Source organism: Elephantulus edwardii, unplaced genomic scaffold (assembly GCF_000299155.1).
Source record: "Elephantulus edwardii isolate Elephantulus edwardi_28Jun2011 unplaced genomic scaffold, EleEdw1.0 scaffold00177, whole genome shotgun sequence".
Classification (NCBI taxonomy): domain Eukaryota; kingdom Metazoa; phylum Chordata; class Mammalia; order Macroscelidea; family Macroscelididae; genus Elephantulus; species Elephantulus edwardii.
Genome location: NW_006399927.1, coordinates 5562079 through 5584433, shown reverse-complemented (window position 1 = coordinate 5584433; position 22355 = coordinate 5562079). Strand labels below are relative to the sequence as shown.

The 22355-nt window shown below is 41.6% G+C and overlaps 1 protein-coding gene and 1 pseudogene across 1 annotated transcript in view; one reads left to right on the top strand and one right to left on the bottom strand.

The window, feature by feature from the left end:
- Nucleotides 1–22355, bottom strand: part of SUCLG2 (succinate-CoA ligase, GDP-forming, beta subunit) — a 300527-nt gene that overhangs the window by 184297 nt on the left and 93875 nt on the right. Inside the window, exons 2-3 of the mRNA XM_006895952.1 lie at nt 10511–10610; nt 8261–8351 (exon numbers count right to left, since the gene is read on the bottom strand). Of these exons, the coding sequence (XP_006896014.1) occupies nt 8261–8351; nt 10511–10610 (191 nt within the window). The remainder of the gene's footprint in view (nt 1–8260; nt 8352–10510; nt 10611–22355) is intronic.
- Nucleotides 599–2816, top strand: LOC102856921 (annotated as a pseudogene).

Sequence of the window (22355 nt, the reverse complement as noted above, 5' to 3'; positions counted from 1 at the left end):
TAATACTCAGAAGCCAGAAACAGTCTCTATGTCATCAGTGGGTGAACAATGAAATGAAGTATGGTATGAACCTATCTAGAGATCTCTGGGAGCCTAGTAGTAAGAAGATGCACTGAATCTCGAAGGCACATAGTTCAAATCCACCAGGTGCTCTGCGAGAGGATGGGCAGTATCCTCCCATGTGATTAACTGCCTCTGTGGGTCTGTTTTGCTTGACAGCACACAACAGCAACATGTCCATACCATGATCATTTTGACAATGACAAAAAAACACACAAAACAACACCCATCGTATAACTTGATTTAAATAAATGAATGGAAATGACAAAATTACTGAAATAGATTCTAGCACAACCATAAAAAAGACTGAGAGGGTCCAGGGCTCGCTCCTGGCCCTTCCAGCCCTGCCCACCGGACCCTGGCTGCAGTGTCCCTGCCCCACAGTCTGGAACCAGCTGAGTACAGCTGGACCATGCAGCCGCCTTTGCCAGCGTCGAGCAGCAGGTGGTGCTGAAAACTCCCCTTTGAGCACAACTCCAGCCTCGTCCAAGTTTCTCCCCTTGGAGTAGCTCTCCCACCCACACAGCCCTGTGAGCCCAGCAGCATGGTGGTGGAACATGCAGAGTTCCTCAAGGCAGGCAAGGAGGCAGGCCTGCAGATCTGGAGAGTGGAAAAGTTCAACCTAGTACCTGTGCCCCCCAACTATGATGGAGACTTCTTCACTGGTGATGCCTATGTCATCCTGAAGACAGTGCAGCTGAGGAACGGGAATCTGTAGTATGACCTCCACTACTGGCTGGGTAAAAAGTGCAGCCAGGATGAGAGTGAGGCAGCCGCCATCTTCACTGTGCAGCTGGAAGACTACCTGAATGGCCGGGCCATGCAGCAAAGTGAGGTCCAAGGGTTCGAGTCCACCACCTCCCTTGGCTACTTCAAGTCTGGCCTCAAGTATAAGGAAGGAGGCATGGCATCAGGATTCAAGCACATGGTCCCCAATGAAGTGATGGTGCAGAGACTGTTCCAAGTCAAAGGAAGGCACATGGTCCGTGCCACTGAGGTGCCAGTGTCCTGGCAGACCTTCAACAGAGATGACTGCTTCATCCTCAACCTGGGCAGTAAAATTTACCAATGGTGTGGCTCCACCAGTAACTGATATGAGAGACTGAAAGCCACCCAGATATCCAGGAGCATTAGGGACAACAAACAAAGTGGCCAGGCCCAAGTGCTCATGTTTGAGGAGGACGCTGAGCCTGAGGCAATGGTTCAGGTATTGGGTGTCAAGCCAACTCCACCTCCAGGAAGTGAAGACACAGCCAAGGAGGATGCAGCCAACCGCAGGCTGACCAAGCTCTACAAGGCCTCCAATGGTTCAGGCACCATGTTGGTCTCCCTTGTGGCTGATGAGAACCCCTTTGCCCAGGTCGCCCTGAACTCAGAGGACTGCTTCGTCCTGGACCAAGGCACTGATGGGAAAATCTTTGTCTGGAAAGGCAAGCAGGCCAACATTGAGGAGAAAACGGCTACCCTCAAAAACTCAAAACGGCCTCTGACTTCATCTCCAAGATGGGCTACTGCAAGCAGACCCAGGTGACAGTCCTACTCGACAGTGGTGAGACCCCACTATTCACAGTTCTTAAAAAACTGGAGGGACCTATACCAGACAGATGGCCCAGGCCTGGCCTACCTCTCCAGCCACACTGCCAATGTGGAGCGGGTGCCCTTCGATGCTGCAACTCTGCACACCTCCACCGTTATGGCTGCCCAGCATGGCATGGATGATGATGGCACAGGCCAGAAACAGATCTGGAGAATTGAAGGATCCGACAAGTGCCTGTGCTCCAGGCCACGTAAAGACAATCCTACAGTGGTAACAGCTACACCGCTCCGTATAATTATCGCTATGGAGGCCGTCAAGGACAGATCAACTACAACTGGCGGGGTTCAGTCTACCCAGAATGAAGTTGCTGCATCTGCGATCCTGACCACTCAGATGGATAAGGAGCTGGGAGGTACCCACATCCAGAGCCGTGCTATCCAAGGAAAGGAGCCTGCACATCTCATAAGCCTGATCATCTACAAGGCCAGCACTTACCGTGATGGTGGGCAGACTGCACCTGCCAGTACCCACCTCTTCCAGGTCCGGGCCAGCAGCTCTGGAGCCACCCGTGCCATTGAGGTGCTTCTTAAGGTTGGTGCACTGAACTCCAATGATGCCTTTGTCCTGAAAACACCCTCAGCTGCCTACCTTTGAATGGGAACAGGGGCAGGGGCCCAGAAGCTGCTCACGGTGCTTGGGGTCCAGCGCTTGCAGGTGACAGAAGGCAGTGAGCCAGATAGCTTCTGGGAGGCCCTGGGTGGAAAAATCTGCCTACTGCACATCTCCAAGGCTGAAGGACAAGAAGATGGACGCCCACCCTCCTTGCCTCTTTGCCTGCTCCAACAAGATCTGACGTTTTGAGATTGAAGAGTTTCCTGGAGAGCTCATGCAGGAAGATTTGGCCACTGATGATGTCATGCTGTTGGACACCTGGGATCAGGTCTTTGTCTGGGTTGGAAAGGATTCTCCAGAAGAGGAAAAGCCAGCAGCTTTGACTTCCGCTAAACGTTATATTGAGACAGACCCTGCTAATCGGGATAGGTGAACCCCAATCACCGCCGTGAAGCAAGGCTTTGAGGCTCCCTCATTTGTGGGCTGGTTCCTTGGCAGGGATCCTGAAGAGGGACAGGACTCACCTACGCCATCCCTCAGTGCCTTTCAGGACTGTCTACCCTTCAGAGACCCCACAGCACGGAAGGCAACTCTGGTGTGTGTTTAGTTTTTGGTTTGGGGTGGTTTTTAAAAATATATTAGCCAAAAACAGTCCTGCCAAAATCCAAGGTCCTTACAAATGGTCTTAAATATCTGTGCTTTGGAGATTCAATTCACTAAAAGCTTTTGAAGTGTGTTAAAAAAAAAAAAAAGATTGAGAGGGTCCAAAGTTGAGACTAGGGTGGCCAGATGAAACTAGATACACATATACAAGGGGCATATGAGGGATTTCAGGGGGAAAGAACTGCTGTGAGCCTGACTGCCTAGATAATCAAAAACTTGGATGAGAGATTATTTATAAGTGTTAGAAGATGTTATTATTGAAATGAACTGGCCTAGGGATAAAGAGATTTCTCTGTATTATTTCTTCAAATTACATGTGAATACATAATTGTCTCAAAATAAAATGTTTATTTTTAGAAAGTTTCTCTAATACTAAGGACAATTTTAAATGTATACAGAGTCATTGTACCTAAAGGAATTGGCAGACAGAGAAGAGTTTTATGAAACAACATATGAGCAAGAGCCTATGGAGATAAAGGAAGAAGGTCAAGCTGCTCTAAAACAATTGGCAAAAAACAAGACATGAGGACTAGATGGTATACCAACTGACATATTTCAACCAACAGATGTTGCCAACAACAAATGTGCTCACCAACTTGTGTCAAACAATCTGGAAGACAATCACTTGACCAACTGACTGCAAGAGATCTATATTTGCTTCCTTTCCAAAGGAAGGTAACCCAACAGAGTATGGAAATTATTGAACAACATCATTGATATCACATGCAAGTAAGATTCTGCTGAAGATTATCCAAAACGACTGGAATAGCACATCAACAGAGAACTGCCAGAAGTGCAGGCTACGTTTAAAAGGGGTCGTGGTACTAGGGATATTGTAGCTAATATTAGATGGATTTTGGCTGAAAGCAGGGAATACCAGATGAGTGTCTAACTGTGTTTAATTGATTATGAAAAGCTGTTTGACTGTGTGGATCATAACAAACTGTGGATGACTCTGAGAAGAATGGAAATCCCAAAACACTTGATCATGCTAATGTGAAGCCTATACTTGGATGAGGAGGCAGCTCTCAGAAGAGAGCCAGGAAATGCTGCATGATTCAAAACTGGGAAGGGTGTACGCCAGGGATATGTCCTATCTCCACACATTTTCAACCTATATGCAGAACATTTTATCTGGGAGGCTGTGCTATATGAGGAGAAGTGTAATATCAGGATTGGAGGAAGATTCATCAATAATATGAGTTATGGAGATGATACAACCCTTCTTGCTGAAACTGAGGAGGACCTGAAGCACTTGCTACAGAAGGTCAAAGACTGCAGCCTTCGATAAGGATTGAGGCTCAATATTAAGAAAACAAAAATTCTAACCACTGGGCCAATTGGTAGCATCAGGATGGATGGTGAAGAGATTGAGATTGTTCACAGCTTTAGTTTTTGCTTGGCTCCAAAGTCAACACCCTTGGTACCAGCAGCCAGGAAATGAAAAGACACACTGTGATGGGAAAGTCTGCTCTTAGGGACCTCTCCAAAGTACTGAAGTGCAGTGGTGTCACTCTGGAGACTAATGTGCACCCAACACAGGCCATAGTCTCTGCAATCACTTGCTATCCATCAAAGAGCTGGAGGATAGAAGGAGAATTGATGCCTTTGAGCTGTGCTGTTGGAGAAGAGTATTTAATATACCATGGACTGCTGGGAGAACTAACAGGCTCCTCCTGGAGAGGGTTAAACCAGGCTGCTTCTTAAAGGCAAGCATTCTGAAGCTTCTGACATACTTTGGCCATGTTTCAAGGAGGGACCAGTCCTTGGAGAAAGACATCATGCTTGGGAGGGTGGAGGGACAGTGCAGGAGAAGAAGACTCTCTATGAGGTGGATTGATTCAGTGACTGAGGTAATCGGGGTGGGTGTATCGGGGACAGTGAGGCTGGCACAGGACAGAGTATGTTTTAGGGTTGTTGTCACTATGCGTCGCAGGCGACTCGACGGCACATAACAAACTATAATAACTGGGGTAGTGGAGGTTGTTTAGTTGGAATCAGTGAGAATGGCTCAGGACAGCAGTACATCGGGGCATACAACAACAACATATTGTTGTTATGTTGCTGTTATTGCTACATGCCGTAAAGTCGCTTGTGACTTATAATGACCTATGTACAAGAGCCCTAAACACTGTTCTTTCCTGTGCCAACTTCACCGTCTCTGACACACTCACTCCCACCACCTCAATCAGAGAATCGATCCATCTCATCAAGGGTCTTCCTCTCCTGTGCCATCCCTCCACTCTCCCAAACATGATGTTCCTCTCCAAGAACCAGTCCCTCCTTGCAACATGCCCAAATGTCAAGACGAAGCTTCAGAATCCTTGACTCCAAGGAGCAATCCAGCTTCACTCTCTCCAGGACAAACCCGTTTGTTCTCCTAGCAGTCCATGGTATATTCAACACTCTTCTCCAGCACCACAGCTCAAAGGCATCAATTCTTTTTCTAACAAACCTATTCACTGTCCAACTCTCTGATGCATAGCACGTAATTGTGAAGACTACAGCCCGAATCAGGTGCACCTTAGTCCCCAGCCTGATGTCGTTGCAGTTCAGTACTCTTGAGAGGTCCCTCACATCTGACTTTCCCAATGTAATTCATCTCTTGATTTCCTAGCTGCTGGCACCAAGAGTGTTGACTGTGGAGCCAAGCAAACTAAAACTGTTAACTATCTCAATCTCTTCAGCATCCATACTGATGCTGCCAATTGGCCCAGTGGTGAGAATCTTTATTTTCTTGATGCTGAGCATCTTTCTTGAAGACTGCAGTCCTTGATCTTCTGCAGCAAACGCTTTAGGTCCTCCTCAGTTTCAGCAAGCAGGGTTGTATCATCTGCATAACACAGGTTGTTGATGATTCTTCCATGAATCCTAATGCCACATTCCTCCTCGTACAGCCCAGCGTCTCGGATGATCTGTTCTGCATACAGACTGAAAAGGTATGGAGACAAAATACATCCCTGACAGACCCCCTTCTTGATTTTGAACCATGTAGTGTCTCCTTGCTCTTTTCTGACGACTGCTCTTGGTCCAAGTATAGATTTCACATAAGCACAATCAAATGTTCTGGGATTCCAATTCTTCTCAGAGTCAGCCAAAGCTTATTGTGATCCACATAGTCAAAAGCCTTTGCATAGTCAATGAAGAACAGACAGGCATTCTTCTGGTATTCTTTGTTTTCTGCTAAGATCCATCTAACATTAGCTATAATATCCCTAGTACCACGACCTCTTCTAAATCCAGCCTCCACATCTGGCAGTTCTCTGTTGACATGTTGCTTCAATTGTTTTTGGATAATTTTCAGCAGACTATTGCTTGCTTATTGTATTAATGATACTATTTCATAGTTTCTGCACTCTGCTGGGTCACCTTTCTTCGGAATGGGAACAAATATAGATCTTTTCCAGTCAGTTGGCCATATGGGTGTCCTCCAGATTTCGTGGCACAACTTAATGAGCATATCCAGGGCAGTGTCTGCTTGTTGAAATATGTCAACTGGTATGCTGTCAACTCCTGGAGCCTTGTTTCTGGCCAATTCCTTCAGACATATTAGGCATTGTTTTATTTATGTACTATTTTATTTAAGCCTTAACACTCCTATCAGTTAGGTTATTATGGCTCTTCTCCTTTGTATGTAAGACATGAAATATTAAATAGTTGAATAGCATTAAATTTTATGTTTTTGTTGTTGTTAGGTGCTGTACGTAGATTTTGACTCATTGCAACCTTCTGTACAAAAGAACAAAACATGGCTTGTCCTGTACCGCCGAACAACTCCTTCTGCGCTTGAGTCCTGTTGTTGAAGCCTTGGAGTCAATCCACCACACTGATGGCCTTCCTCTTTTTTACTGATCCTCTACTACAACAGGCCTGACACTAAGAGGAAAAAAGTAATATCTACGTGGAAATGACATTGCTCTATTCCAGAATGTTTGCCGGGACATAAAAGAAGTTTTAACAAGTGCTGCCTAAACCATTAACTCAATCAACAGAGATTCTCATATACCTGAGCTCACGCCACCAAAAACCTCCACTTACCAATATGTTTTTGCTCTCCTAAACAACAAGGCAAATTTGGAACGAAGATAGCAGGTGCTATTGCATCCGTCACCTTATACTCATGGCAACCTCACGTGTGTCACCATCAAAATGATGAGATTTAAAATAGTACTGTGCCACCCCAACCAAATGCAAAGCAAAGCAACTAAGTGAAATACTGTAGAAGTTTGCAGAGTTCCTGCATCTGTCTGAGAGCCAGGGAAATTACCTTGAGCAGCAGAGCGTGTTAGCCTGTCTACTCTTGAGAAAGACTCTGTTCTCAGTGACTGACTAGTGACCTGCGGACTCGTGTCTCCCTCAATGTCCCTGCGCAGCCAGCATAGACCCTCTTGGAGCAAGCATGTTCCGAATCACATGGCAATTCCTTTAGGTCATGTCAAAAACTTCCCACAATTTTCTCTCTGAAAAGTGAAATCGAGCGTATGCTCCCATGGCCCCAAGCCCTGAACATGATGCTATATCATCAGGGCAGCCAAGGACCTCCCCAAAGCGCAACCCTAATTCACAGTCACCCCAGGCTTCCAGCCATCTGCACTTCTCAGGCCTCAGGCTGCAAATTGAAAGAATCCTCGTGCTCTGTAGGGCACCATGCATGGCATACTGCTTTGCCGTTGCTACTGAGAAATTAGACCCAGGGTCCCTGTACTGTCGTTTCGCGGTAAGCCCTGCAGATTGTGCGGCTGATCCCACCTGGACCGAAGGGCTCAGCTGCTCTCCCAAGTCCTTTCCAGCTTTCCACAGAGGGTTTCTGTGTTCTAAAAGGGAAAGCTTCTGCTCTGCTTGCTCACTCACCCTCAGCCATATTATCATATGATAAAAAAAATAATATTGATACACTACAACCTTTTTTTTTGCTCTTCTTCCAAGTCATGCCAATTATTAAATGGATTATATGAAGTTTAACAAATCAAAGGGAACATCACCAAAGAGTCATTTTTTTACGAGATTCTATCCAAAGTGAAGCACAGTTTTATCTCCCTTCCTCCACCTTCTTTTACTCTCTTGTCTCCCCTCCTCCCTCACCTTTTGAAAAGTTATACAAATCCTATTTACTATTTGCTAACTGCAATAGCCATATTTAGCTATGAGGAGATGGATGGGGGAGGCATGTCAGAGAACAGACAAGTCACAATGAGGATTTGATGAGAAAGATGATAAAATATACTAATGACAACATTAAAATGCATATATTATATAAAACCCAATTTACTTGAATAAAATGTAGCATCTGTGAATGACTGCATGAAAACCAATATAAAAGTGAAGCATGGTTTTCCTTTCTTTTTAAAAAACACTTACATAGAAAATGATCAAAAGCACTCATATTACCTTGTTAACCTTCACACCTCCTTTTGGAGTTTGTTTCGTTGCTAGATTATACCCAATCATCTGTTTAGCCAGTACTTCTACAACTTTAGGGCTATGGAGAGAGAAAAAGAAAAAAGAAATCCCATTCATTTCCATGTTAAAATATTTTTAAAGAAGTACCTAGATACGTGCATTCCATCCTGCATAGGGTCTACCTCATCTAATTTAATCATCTGTTTTTGCTGAAGATCATCAAGCAGAAATTATAGAGGTGTGGCACCAAGAATATCTCTGTTGGTGTCAGATGGATCTCTGGCTAAAAGCAGAGAATACTAGAAGAATATTTATATGTGTTTTATGATTGTGCTTATATGTAATCTATATCTAAGACCAAGAAGTTGTCATCTGAACAGAGCGAGGGAACACTTCATGGATTAAAATCAGGAAGGATGTGCATCAGGGTTGTATTCTTTCTCTGTACTTACTTTTTTTACACTGAATAATTCATGAAACTGGACTCTATGAAGAAGAATGTGTCATCAGGAGGGGAGGCAGACTCATCAACAACCCATGTTATGCAGATGATACAATATTGCTTGCTGAAGTAGAGAAGGAGTTAAGATGCTTGTTGCATAAGATCAAGGACTATACAGCCTCTAATATGAATTACATCTCAATATCAAGGAAACAAAGCTCCTCACCCCTGGGCCAATATGCAGCCTCATGATACAGGAGGACTGAAGTTATCAATGTTTCACCTTTCTTGGATCAGTAATCAACTCCTTTGGTCCCAACAACCAGGAGACCAGGAGATGAATCACATCGGACAAGTATGTTTCAGGGACCTCTCCAAAATACTGAAGAACAACTATGTCAGTTTGAAGACTAAAGTGCACCTGATTCAGGCTACGGTCTTTTCAATCAGGTGCTACACATCTGAGAGTTGGACTGTGAATAATGATGACAGAGTATGAACAAAGATGCCTTTGAGTTGTGGTGTTGAGAAGAGTACTGAGTCTCTCATGCACTGTCAAGAGAGCAAACAGATCTGTCTTGGAAAAAGCACAGCCAGAGTGCTCCCTGGAGGCAAAAATGAAGACGCTTCGCCTCTTTCATATTTTGCGCATGTTGCTAGGAAAGGCTGTTCCTTGGAAGGCAGCATCAGGCTTGGGAAAGTGGTCAGTAAAGAAGAGGAATAACCCCAGTGAGATGATGGGCCACAGTGCCTGCAGCATGTCAACTATGTCAGAGCCAATGAGGACAGCACAGGATAGGACAGGGTTCAGGTCTGCTGTTTACAGGGTTGCTGTGAGCCGTACTCGACTTGATGGCGCACAACAACAAGAAGAAGAAAATGTTTCTAATATCAGAGATGAGGCAAATCGAGAGGCTGAACAAATGAATGAAATATAAGATGCTTGCTTATCTCTTTTCTTTTCCTCCAATTAAGGTACAACCACAGTAAAGAGGCCATGCTGACTTTATTAATTGAAACCAAAAGTTTCTTAAGCATAACAGATGCAGAAAAGAAATGAAAAAGAATAAAGTATTGACAGTGGGCAATTAAGGAGCACTGAACAATGAATGGACAAGAGACAGGATAAGGGTTATAAGAAAATATGAGAGGAAAATGTGTGATGGTAAGAGACAGGAGAAGAAAGTATGTGGTGCTTAGAAAAAGCCAGCCTGAGATAAAGGAAAGCTTGGACTATCTGAGAGCACACACATCTGAGGTCACAGTAAAGGACAGCGATGCTTGCTTCGTCAACAGGGCTGTGCCACTGTAGAAGCAGCAGCTAATCTGCAAGGTGCATCATTCCCATCACTAATGACAAATGACTGGTTGTTCTAGGAGAAGAGGAGCAGTAAGCTTTCACAAGATGTTGCTAAGTGTTGTCGAGACGACTACAACTCATAATTACCCTGGGAATAAGCCCATCCTGCGCAAAGGCTTGCCCCAGCCTCCGATCCACTGCTACAGTCACCGTGCCATCCGTTTTGAGGGTCTTCTTCTTTTTCAATGGCCAAAATACTGTCCTTCTGTAAGGACTATCACCTACTTACAACATGACCAAATCATGCTTGACACTAAGAAAAAATTGTTTTAATGGAAAAGGGGAGGGAAAAAAACAGTGTCAAAGCTGTGTCTTTTCCTTTTCTATATCTGGTACCTTACCCCAGCCTTCCTTCTCAGTTTCCTTTTCAACCATGAACAAGATACTCCATTAACTGCTTGGCCTACAGAAAAGAAATGAAAAGCTGTAGACTTACTCTTTTGTTAAATGAACGCCACCTTTCAGTCCGCTGTTGAAGATACCTTTTCCTCTTCCTCCAGCTAAGATCTGCGCTTTTAAAACGATTTCTTTTGCATCTAAAAAAAATAAATAAAAATAAATGAATCTAGGATTGTCAAGTGCTTTAAAATTTTCCATTTCTTAAGAGTTACAAAGAAAATGGTACTGGCATGACTTCTAAAACTAACTAGCGAGAGTTCTCTCAAGCCAACACTGGAAACAAACTTCAGGAACACCAGTGTGCCTGAAGACAAAGTTTGCTTATTGAAGACATTCAAAGGTTTACTTTTTGGTTTAGTTATCATCTTATACTCACTCCATCCCAGGGAATCAAAAGCATGGGTTCTCTTGTTCTTTTTAATTCAACAGAAGAAAGATGCTAAGTACATCCAGGACCGGAGTATTCAATTCACTGGGTAATGACACTCACATGTGGCAGACACCAATCAGCCACTGAGAGAACTAACCGCCTATCAGCCATCTGAGATGACTAAGGAAAAGCTGGACTATGTGGGGCTTATGTTTCAAAGTAGAGTGGCATTTACTTCCTAGACAACATGCCTCTGGGAACTCTGAACTTTAAGAAATGATAATTACAGAAAGGTTTCAAGTCTTTTGTTCAGAGTGTCGCTATGAGTTGTGCTCAACTTGGCCATCAATCAACAAGAAGATGTTTCAAAGACAGCAAAAGCTGTATTGAGCAACTCCACCTGCAGAGTGTGCACTGCTAACCAAAAAGCAGCATCTCAGGGGCTCCAATCAACCAGCCGCTCCAAGGAAGAAAGAAGCATGAGCTGTCTGCACCTGCTATGATTTACAGACTCAGAAGGCCAGTGGAAAGTCAACAGTGAGCCAGGCCCAACCCCAAAGACTTAATTCATGTAAACCATCAGTTTCCTGTGCATTTATTCAGTATTTTGATAGGTATGGGGTAAAGAAAGACAAAATGGATTAAAACTGAAAGCAAGTAACATCTTAAACGTTTTTGGAAGGTGATAAAAACACTCCAGTAGAAAGTGGCAGTTGAATCTTCATTGTTAACTACACTGAGGAAAGTGTAAAACTGCCTGCTCTTGACCTTTAAGTCTAGAATCATAAACCTGAATACTTTTATGGGCCTGGTAGACCACTGGCCCTGGTAAGCAGCTAATAAGGCCTCTACCAAACAGGAGATGTTACCTCTACAATCACAACCAAAAAACAGGGGAGCACCCACGGCTTTAAGGCATTACCTCTTCAGACTAACTGGCATTCTCTGTTCATAATCCATCCTTTAACACAGCAGGGAAGAAAATCAACGACTTTTCTTTACTAGTGATGGTCTAGCCAATCTTGTCTGATATAAACACCATATGTGTCAGAGTGACATAGGCCACAGAGGGTTTTCACAGACTGTGATATTTGGAATGACATCACCTGGCCTTCCATGCAGAGCACTTCTGAACAAATTTAAGCCAACAAGGCTTAGTAGCTGAGGGCTTAGCAATTTACATCACAGAGGGACTCCTAAAATCCTCCACAAGACAGTAACAATTCTCTGCTGACCTGGGTTTCAATTCAGTTTCATCTCCTACCTAACTATGTGACATTGGGAGCAAGATACTCATTTTCTCTCAGCCTCACCCTATTCAACTGTATAACAACTAGGAGAGTTACTTCAAGAACTGAATGATGATGTATATTAAGTCTTTATTCCAGAGTCCAAAACGTGGGAGATTACTTAAGCACTACTGCCACCATCAATAAGTTCATTATTATTCATTTATAAAATAAATAATAAAAAGGAAGGGAAAGACAATATAGAATAATGATTTTAATACTAATTAATTATGCTAATTAATATTTTTACATTAATATTTCATTATATTAATGAAATTAATTGTTAATAAATAGTAATTAATGTTAGAAGACAAAACATCTGTGAATGACTGAATGAAAAACCAGTATGATTTTCAAAAGTTCACCCAAATAAAAACAGTAAGTAAAAATAAAAATTTTAAAAAGCAGAGTTGCAAATAAAGATGAATTTAAAAAGAAACAAACCCAAAGGACCATTTCCCCTAGAGATGGTAGCAAAATTACCATCAACTGCATCACAAATATCTAAAGCCATTCACTTAAGTGAGAGCTCCCTAAATGTGGACCATTTCAGCTACTACTGTCACTTTGTACTCATAGGAAAGCTTAGATAAAAGTTTAAACAGACACACTCTGGGGGCTGGGCAGTACTGGGGGAGGGGGAAGCACACCCCAGGGGCCAGACCCAGCCCTGAAGTGTGCTGCCCAGTCCCTGGGTTGTGCAACCCAGCCCCAGGGAGAGCCATGGAGCCCCTGGGATGTGTCATCAGGCCCCCCAGGGAGTGACACTCAGTGCCTGGGGAGAGCCCCCCAGCCCCTGGGGAGAGTCCTCAGGTTGCTGGGGAGAGCAACCTAGTGTATAGGAGCAATTTTATCTAAGCCACTTTTCTCCACATCCTTCCCCAGTACATTTGTAATTCACAAGTTTGTTCTCTCTCGGTTTGCTCCCTTTCCTATAGGTGACCTTAACACTGAGTCTTGCTCCAGACCATGAGCCTAGTTCCAAAGACAAAAGGGAAATATAACTGCCAGCTAAGGAAGCAAAGGAGGATAAACCCTCAGGGTTCAACCATCCATACACACTGGACTCACCTTGGCAAACACTCTGCAGTCCAGAAGGCAGAAAGTGTCAGGAAAATATCTTCCAACTGAACAAGAAGCCATGCAGCCTCAACCCAGGACCATCAGTAAAGTGTTAAAAGTGTGCTCCCCTTCCCCTTTCACCTCAACGCCCCTGTTAAGCATGAAGAAGCCAGAGAGTCTGCGCCCCATTCCCAAATGAGAAACACATAAGTGACTAAGGCAATTTCTTTCTTTAAAAAAAAATCACCATTGGACTATACTCACCCTGTCTTTACTGGTCCCCACTGGATCTTTCTCATTTCCTTCACCCACTTCCCCAACCACCAAATTGTGCAGCCCTGTGATTTCATCCCTGGCCATCCTCACTCTTCTGCTTCAAACCCTTACCTCCTTGTAGCCCCATTCATGTTTTCTTACAATTAAAAAAACAAAAAGAGTTGAAACAGAAAGAGCCACAGACATTTTTTCATGTGAAAAAAATGAAGGTCGACACAATGTGGTTTTGGGATCAGATACACCCAGGGGATGGGATATGTTTACAGCAGTCATTGTCTTTAATGATTAACTTTCCTTTTTTCTATCCAAACAACCAAGGCTTTCTGAATTGAATACTTCTTTGTTACCCTCTGTGGATCCATCACAGTGGTTCTACCCTGAAGAGAAACGACCCTACAATCAGTTAGAAGGTAACTTCAACTGATTGTCAAAAACTTGAACAGAAGACTAGCCATGATCAGAACTCATGGTCAGAAACCGAGAAGAGGAACAAAAGGGAGAGAATTTTTTTTATATTTTGGCTATTGTTGTTATGTGCTCTTGAGAGCGACCGTATATACAGCAGCTCTGAAGCCTGAACTGTTCTGAACCTGTCTCTGATTCTGATGCATCAACCCCCATTGCCCTAGTTACTGTATCAATCCATCTCATCCAGGGTCTTCCTCTCCTGTGCTCTCCCTCCAAGCATGGTGTCTTTCACCAAGGATGGGTCCCTCTTGGCCACGTGCCCAAAGTATGTGAGATGGAGGTTCAAAATCTTAGCCTTCACAGAGAAACTTGATTTCACCCTCTCCAAGACAAACTTATTTGTTTTCTTGGTGGTCCACTGTATATTCAAGACTCTTCTTCAGCAGCACCACAACTCAAATGCATCGATTCTACTTCAGTCATCTTTAGTCACTGTCCAACTCTCTGGTGTATAGAAAGTAACTGAGAAGACCATGGCCTGGATTAGGCACACCTTAGTCTCGAGACTGACACTGTTGCTTTTCAGTACTCTGGAAAGATCTCTGACAGCAGATTTTCCCAATGCAATTTATCTTTTGATTTCCTGACTGCTGGTGCCAAGAATTTTGATTGCAGAGCCAAACAAGCTGTAATTGTTAACAACCACAATCTCTTTTCAATCTATTATCTATTTGAGCTACTCTGTAAAAACAAAACAAAAAACTAGATATATAAAGACCTGGCACAAACACACAAAAATCTCCAACTTCACCTATTACTCTGTTTTTAAAAACAATGACAATCCTAACTACAATGTCCAGCTCTCTGATGCATAACAAGTGACTGGAAAGGATGACAGAAGAATTGACGCCTTTGAGCAGTGGTGTTGGAGAAGAGCACTGAACATCTCATTGACTGCAAAAAGAACAAACAAATTTGCCTTGAAAAGAGTGCTCTTTGGAAGCACAGATGATCAAGCTTTGCCTCACAAATTTTGGGCATGTTGCTAGGAGGGGCTATTCCTTGGAGAGGAACATGATGGTTGGAAACATTGAGGGTCAGTGAAGGAGAGGAAGATCCTCACCCATGTGGCTTGACATGGTGACTGCCACTATGGGGAGAGAGGATTGCATAGACAGGGCAGGGTTCGGATCTATTGTTCATAGGGTCACTATGTGTCTTACTGGATTCTATGGCACCTAAAAACATAACAACTGCCATGGCATGGATTTGATCACAAAGATGCCTTCCACCAGGCTTCCATGATGGGATGAGGCCACCACAGACCTAATCTGTGAGTTCTAATCACAGACCTTTTGGTTAGTAATGTGACATGTAACACATTACACCAAATTAACTCATTTCTGAAATGTCAACAAATAAAGGTATTTATATTTTTATGCTGATGTTACAAATGAAAATGCAAATAATGTGCTTAGCTCACAGCCTGGTACATTTAAGAAACTGTCAAAAATTATTATTTACCATAGAGTCAGAATGACTAACCCTCTGGCAGGTTTTCAAAGGGAGGAGATCACCCATCTTTGTTCAATGGAGCAGCTGGTGGCCTCAAAGTGCATGCCTCCGGGACTGCAGTGCATCTTCTTATAGATGCAAAGATAGATGATAGATAGATAGATAGATAGATAGATAGATAGATAGATAGATAGATAGAAAGATAAGATAGAGAGATAGATGATAGCTAGATAGATGATAGATAGATAACCATTTTACAACACCCCCAAAATGGGAAGACATTTCCTATCTATTTTTAAAGATACCAAATGAAAACAAATGCATTTTTCTGTCTACTCAGATTTTTCATTTTATTATTTTTCAAATGTTCATCATACACAAGAGTGAGATGTATTCCTCTTACACCTTTCTGGTAGCAAAACTTGAAAGCCAGACAGAGTAAGTAACTGGGCACTGTTAACTGGCACCACACAGGATGATCAGATCAACTTTAGTTACCAACTATAAAGACAGGGAGACAGCTATATGTTTGATAAAATGTTGCTGATTAAGTATGACACCATTTGATAGCTTGTAAAAACCTTCCGAGTATCCATTGATAGACCAAGCATCCTCATAACTTAGAAGAATGTGAAGTTAAGTGGGTGAGGCAAACAGAATTAGTGAAAGAAAGGAAACCTGGATCCAAATGAGGTAGCTCTTCTTCAGTGTTACCCTAGGCCAAAATCAAGTTCATCAAATTATCTCTTCTGGTGAGGTCACAAATGCTAAACCAAAACAGCAAGCCAACAGACCAAAGTAAAACACCTTTTCCTCTTGAAGAAAACACACAAGAAGCAGTTTATTTCAATGGTTATTTATTCAAGCTAGTATCGTGATGGATGGTGAAGAGACTGAGATTGTGAACAGCTTTCATTTGCTTGGCTCCATAATCAACACTCTTGGCACTAGCACCCAGGAAATTAAAAGATGTATTGCATTGGGAACAATCTCAATCTCTTCACCATCCATCCTGATACTGCCAATTGGTCCAGTGGTGAGAATCTTTGTCTTCTTGACACTGAGCCTCAATCCATATTGGAGGCAGCAGTCCTTGACCCTCTGCAGCAAGTGCTTCAGGTCCTCCTCAGTTTCAGCAAGCAGGTTTGTGTCACCTGCATATCGCAGATTGTTGATAGATCTTCCACCAATCTTGATTCCACATTTCTCCTCATAGAGCCCAGCCTCCCGGAAAATCTGTTCTGCATACAGGTTGAAAAGGTATGGAGACAGGACACATCCCTGGTGTATGCCCTTCCTAATTTTGAACCATGCAGTGTTTCCTTGCTCTGTTCTGACGACTGCCTTTTGTTTCAAGTACAGGTTTCTCATTAGCATGATCAAGTATTCTGGTATTCCCATTCTTTTCAGAGTCAGCCACAGTTTGTTGTGATCCATACAGTCAAATGCCTTTGCATAGTCAATGAAACACAGATAGATATTCCCTGCTTTCAGCTAAGATCCATCTAACATTAACTACAATATCTAACATTAGCTACAATATTAGCTATGAGTCGCAAGCAACTCAATGGCACATAACAACAACAACAACAACACATTACGAAAGTCTGCTGTTAGAGACCTCTCCAAAGTACTGAAGAGCAATGATGTTAGTCTGGAGACTAAGGTATGCCTTTTTGATATAGGCTATGGTCTTTGCAATCACTTGCTATGTGTCAGAGAGCTGGACAATGACGAGGGATACCAGAAGGAGAACTGCTACCTTTGAGCTGTGGTGCATGCACTTTTAAGAGAACTAACAGGTTTGTCCTAGAGAGCGTTAAACCAGGCTGCTTCTTGGAGGCAAGGACTTGAAGCTTCATCTGACATACTTCGTACATGTCACAAGGAGGGACCAGTCCTTGGAGAGGGACATCATGCTCGCGAAGAAGACTCTCGATGAGATAGATTGATTCAGTGAGTGGGGTAATGGGGGTAAGTGTGTCAGAGACAGTAAGATTGCTACAGGACAATACAGGGTTTAGGGCTGTTGTACATAGGGTCGCTATGTGTCACAGGCAACTTGATGGCACATAACAACAAAAACAACAACTGAAAAAAGGGGAGTTCTGGGGCCTAGAGGAAAGATGTTGCACTGCAATCCCAAAGGTATATGGTTCAAGGCCACCCACCACTGTGCAGGAGAAGGATGGACCATCTCCTCCTATGCAAGTAACTGCCTCTGAAAACCCAACGGAGGGTCAGCTATGGGTCAGTTCCAACTTTATGGTACACAACAACAACAACAATTGAAAATTAAGTAGTTGAATCCAACAGTTACTGATTGTCTTTTGATTCAATATTTACCAAGTTGATTCACACTTAATGTCACCCTTCCCACTTTACTTAGAGGTTTGATTTCTCCAAAAGCTCATTTACAATCTTGTTTTATCGTATTTCCTGCCTCTATTCCAAAAGCTAACGACAAAAAGAGTGTTCCACATACTGAAGGCAACTTTTATCTAAAGAGATAAAATAATTAATCAGATCCTTAGGATAATAGCCTAAAAAGGAAAAAATATCATCTATTTTAATAGATTGTATAAGGAAATAGATTGTATATACACATTAATAACTATATTAGTTATAGCAACTACACTAAACACACACACACACACACACACACACACAGAGACATATATGTAACTCATGAGTGTACACACACCCAAATACACACACACCCCTCATGTATCTGTAGGTAAATCTTTGACAGCTAAAAAAGAGGGGGGCAGAAAGGTCAGCAGTTCAAACCCTGGGCCTTCTCCATAACAGAAGTGTGGCAGTGTATTTCCATAAAGATTTATGCTAAATGAACCGAGTCCTATAAGGACAAATATAGTATAAGATCATTATAATAGAATGTGTATGAGGATCCAAGGGGAGCAGAGGCGTGAGGATGGGGTGGGTTAATCATAGGGTCGTACAATTTGATGGGTGGGTGAAGAAAATGGGAAAGATCCAGTGTGAAAAACAACGTATATGAACTTTGTAAGTAAACCAGTATAAAATAAAAACTTTATTTTAAAAAAAGAGGTAATTATGGCCTAGGAAGTCCTAGACAATTGCCCTACTCTGATTTTTAGATTTGTTATGCATCACAATTGCCCTGATTTGGGGTAAACCTATTTTAGGAGAAAAGGCACCCTCAAAATATATTTAATAAATTTAACTATATGTTGTTATGTGCTGTCATCAAGTTGGAACTGACTCACAGGTGACCCTTCAGTGGGCTTTCAGAGGCTATAAATTACATGAGAGGCAATTTCCCATTTTTCTCCCAGGGAGCAGCTGCTGGATTCAAACTGCTTGCCTTTGTGTTGGCAGTGCAACTCTTACCCACTCGGCCACCAGAGTTTCCTTACACATATGTAAGAATATGATTTCACTCAAGAGAACAATATTTATAATCATCCAGGAATAGACTTTTAAAAAAGTTCCACCTATGATCTTGCTTTAATCTAAATATTAACTGCATTTAAAACATGCTTTCTCAAATGTTTTCCTTCTAATCATTACCACAATTGTTCTTCTAATTACAAACACACACTTAACACAAATTTTTAAAGTTTCCTTATAGCCTCATGCTGGATTAAAGGTATTCTTAAATTTAAAACAAATTCTTAAATATAAGCAAATAAAAAAGCTAAATTCACTAAGGGATGTATAACCCAAATAGAAATAAGGAATATTTATCATAAGTCAAGCTTTGTACATGGTTCACTTTGTTTTTTCAGGATAGCATGCTAAAACTAAATGTATGCAAAATAATGTTCACAAGGTTCAGTTCAGAGTCATTCTGCAAACAAAGTTTAGTAAATTAATGCTAACAAAGAATATCAATAATAAGCTACTATCTACTATTTTTCAAAAGATTTCTGAGATGATATTTTTATATTACTAAGTTGCTTTTATTCATTGTTCATTTCTAAAATATCACCTTTCCCTAAACATAATACAGTGCTAAGCACATTGTTCCTTTGGTGAGATGACTATTGTAATGATCATCTACTATGAATCAATCACACTGGACTTGTTTGGAAGAACTCTGATTTCTATGCTTCACTGACCAACACAAAATTGGAATATCCAGTTTTCTGCACAATTGAATTGTATAATTTCTACCATGGAGATAACTTTTCACAAAGTTTGATAGAATTCCTAATAGACAACATTAAAATGCCTTTCAGAAAGGCATGGAGGAGGAGAAGGGAGAAAGCAAGAGAAGCCCTGGAAGAATATTATGTAAAGATAAACTTTTAGAAAAAAAGAAATACAGCAAGAGGATCAGAAATTAGAAACCCAAGCCTCTACCTCCTAAAAGAAATGAGATGATGCATATGTTTTCATTATTAGCCCTGTACCTGAAATCAAAACTGGGAATTATTCACCTTCAGTCACCATTGTAAAACTTCTATGAAAATAGAAAAAAACAAACCAAACCAAACATGTTGGATGGATTCCGACACATGGTGATGCCACATGTGCAGGTTACAAGTGGGCATCATAAAACTTTCAAAGCTTTTAGACCCAGATTACCAATTCTTCTTCTGAGGCATTTTTGAGCAAGTTCAAACTGATAAGCCAGTCTGTTGATGAGCAGGGAAGTGCTTATCTGTTTGTCCCCTCCAGGGACTCTTAAAAAGCTCTGACAAATATATTCATACTTCCTCAAGTTGAATTGTTGCTTTTGCTCTGTGCTGCAGAGTAGGAACTGACCCAGAGCTGACTCTCCAGCAGGTTTTCAGAGGTACTTAATCCCATGAGAGGGGATTTCCCATCCTTCTAAATGGAGCAGCTGTGGATTTGAACCATATGCCTTTGGGAGTACAGCACAGCTTCTGGCCACTAAGCCACCAGAGCTTCCTACCAAGTTAAACTAGAGCTTTACAAATAAGACAATAATGTAATGACCCTTCCCTTTGGCCCAATGGCGTCTCTGAGATGAAAACAATGGTTTGAACTTTCAGCATCTGACAAGGACTCTCTTTGGGACATGTTTTCAATGTGAGACAGAAGAATTTCTGCCACACAACTGATCACAATGAATCAATGTTTGGATCAGCTTGGCTGAACCAAAATTGGGAATATTCAGTTCCTCCCCTGACTTCATGCTATCTAAGTGCACTTGAACTTACCCTCTCTTTAAGAACTGAAGCCACTTCTCAGATGACCTCCCAGCCACAAACACTTGTAGTGTGAACTATAATGCTCGAGAGGAACACGCTCCTTAAAACAATCAACTATGAGACCCAAAGTACAGCATTTGCCCGAAAGCAAAGATAAAACTACTGGAAGAAGCAGCCGACCAAGGCAAATGGAAACAAGGGGCCCAAGGTAGGGCTATGAAGAAAGCTGGAACATTATGAGCATGTCAGCAGACGTTCCTGAACAATCTGTCTAATTTGCTGAATCTGGCTTGTTCATCAATGCCACATTAAAATATTGGGGGTGGTGGGGGATGCAACTGCATGTATTGGGGGGAAAAAAGGTATTTTTAAATATAAACAAAAAAGGATAAAGCGTTATCTTCTCTTATACAAATATTCTTTAATACATGCAAATAGGATGTTGTCCAGGGAGAGATTATTTCATAGCAAGAAATCCTTTACTGATGAAGCTTTTCTGTAAATCTCCTAGAGTACTGTAGCCTATTAATTTTACATTATCAAAAAGTAATTCCCTCATTTGGATGCTATGGGAACATGATAATGACACTTTTGAATATCTTCTTGATTTTTAAATGTAACATTATTATCGTAACACAAAACATAGTTATGTTTTCAAGGGGCAGATTTTAACTTTAGTTCCTATGAAAATTCCTAATGTAAAGTTTGATAAATCATTGTGTCTCATATTTATGTACTTTGTAAAATGTTATATGCTTTGTATTGTATGATAGGCTTCATTAAAATCAATAATGATAAATTAAGCCACTCCTCTGATCTTGTCACTGATGTTATTAATTCCTTTCACAACCATTACTACATAATTCACTAGTGATAAAAATTTTAAAGCTAGATAAAAGTTATCTAGCTTTTTATTTATTATGGAGTTCCAGGGGCTTAGTGGCAAGAAGCTGAGCTGCAATCCCAAAGGCACGCAGGTTGAAGCCACCAACAGCTCCACAGGAGAAGGATGGCAGTCTCCTCCCATGCAATTAACTGCCTCTGAAAACCCACCGGAAGGTCAGCTATGGGTTGGTTTCGACTCTATGATACACAACACCAAAAGATAGAAATACACCTAAAAAACGACTTGTTTCACAGTAAAAGATATAATCTTGCTCTTTGCATGCAGTTAATATTAATAAACCAACTAGATTAAAAGATATATTATACATGGAAGTATAAGAACAGAACTTTCTAGTCGTAATGGAAAAATAACCCACATGACTTTATTTATTATCTGGAACAGCAGGGGCATTCAATTCCTAAATAACATGCCTCCAGAAACTCTATGAACTTGGATAAATGTTGTAGGGGGGCTTCTGGCCTTTTGTTCACAGGGTCACTATGAGTTGTGTTCAACTCTAAGGCAATCAACAACAGTTAATCAAATAATTTCCAAAATTATTATATTAAAACCATAAAATATTAAATATCTCTTTATTCAACAGAAGCAACGTTAAAATTTTTTTGGTCAGAAAAGAGATTTCTAGAAGAAATATTTTCTGTTTTATATACATGATGTAGGACGGACTGAAGATATACATTGATAGTAAAAACACTTTGGAAGCATTTGTAACTTCAGCAGACTCTAGAAATAGTCATGTAAGATGAAAGCATCTGTGAACACAAAATGCATTTATTTTTACCAAATTTATAAATATGTACATTTGAAAAGAGGGAATGGTAAAGGAAAAGTAGCTAGACAAATTCCTTTTCCTCCTGATTTTCGAACCAAAGATATGCTTAATTTCTAGT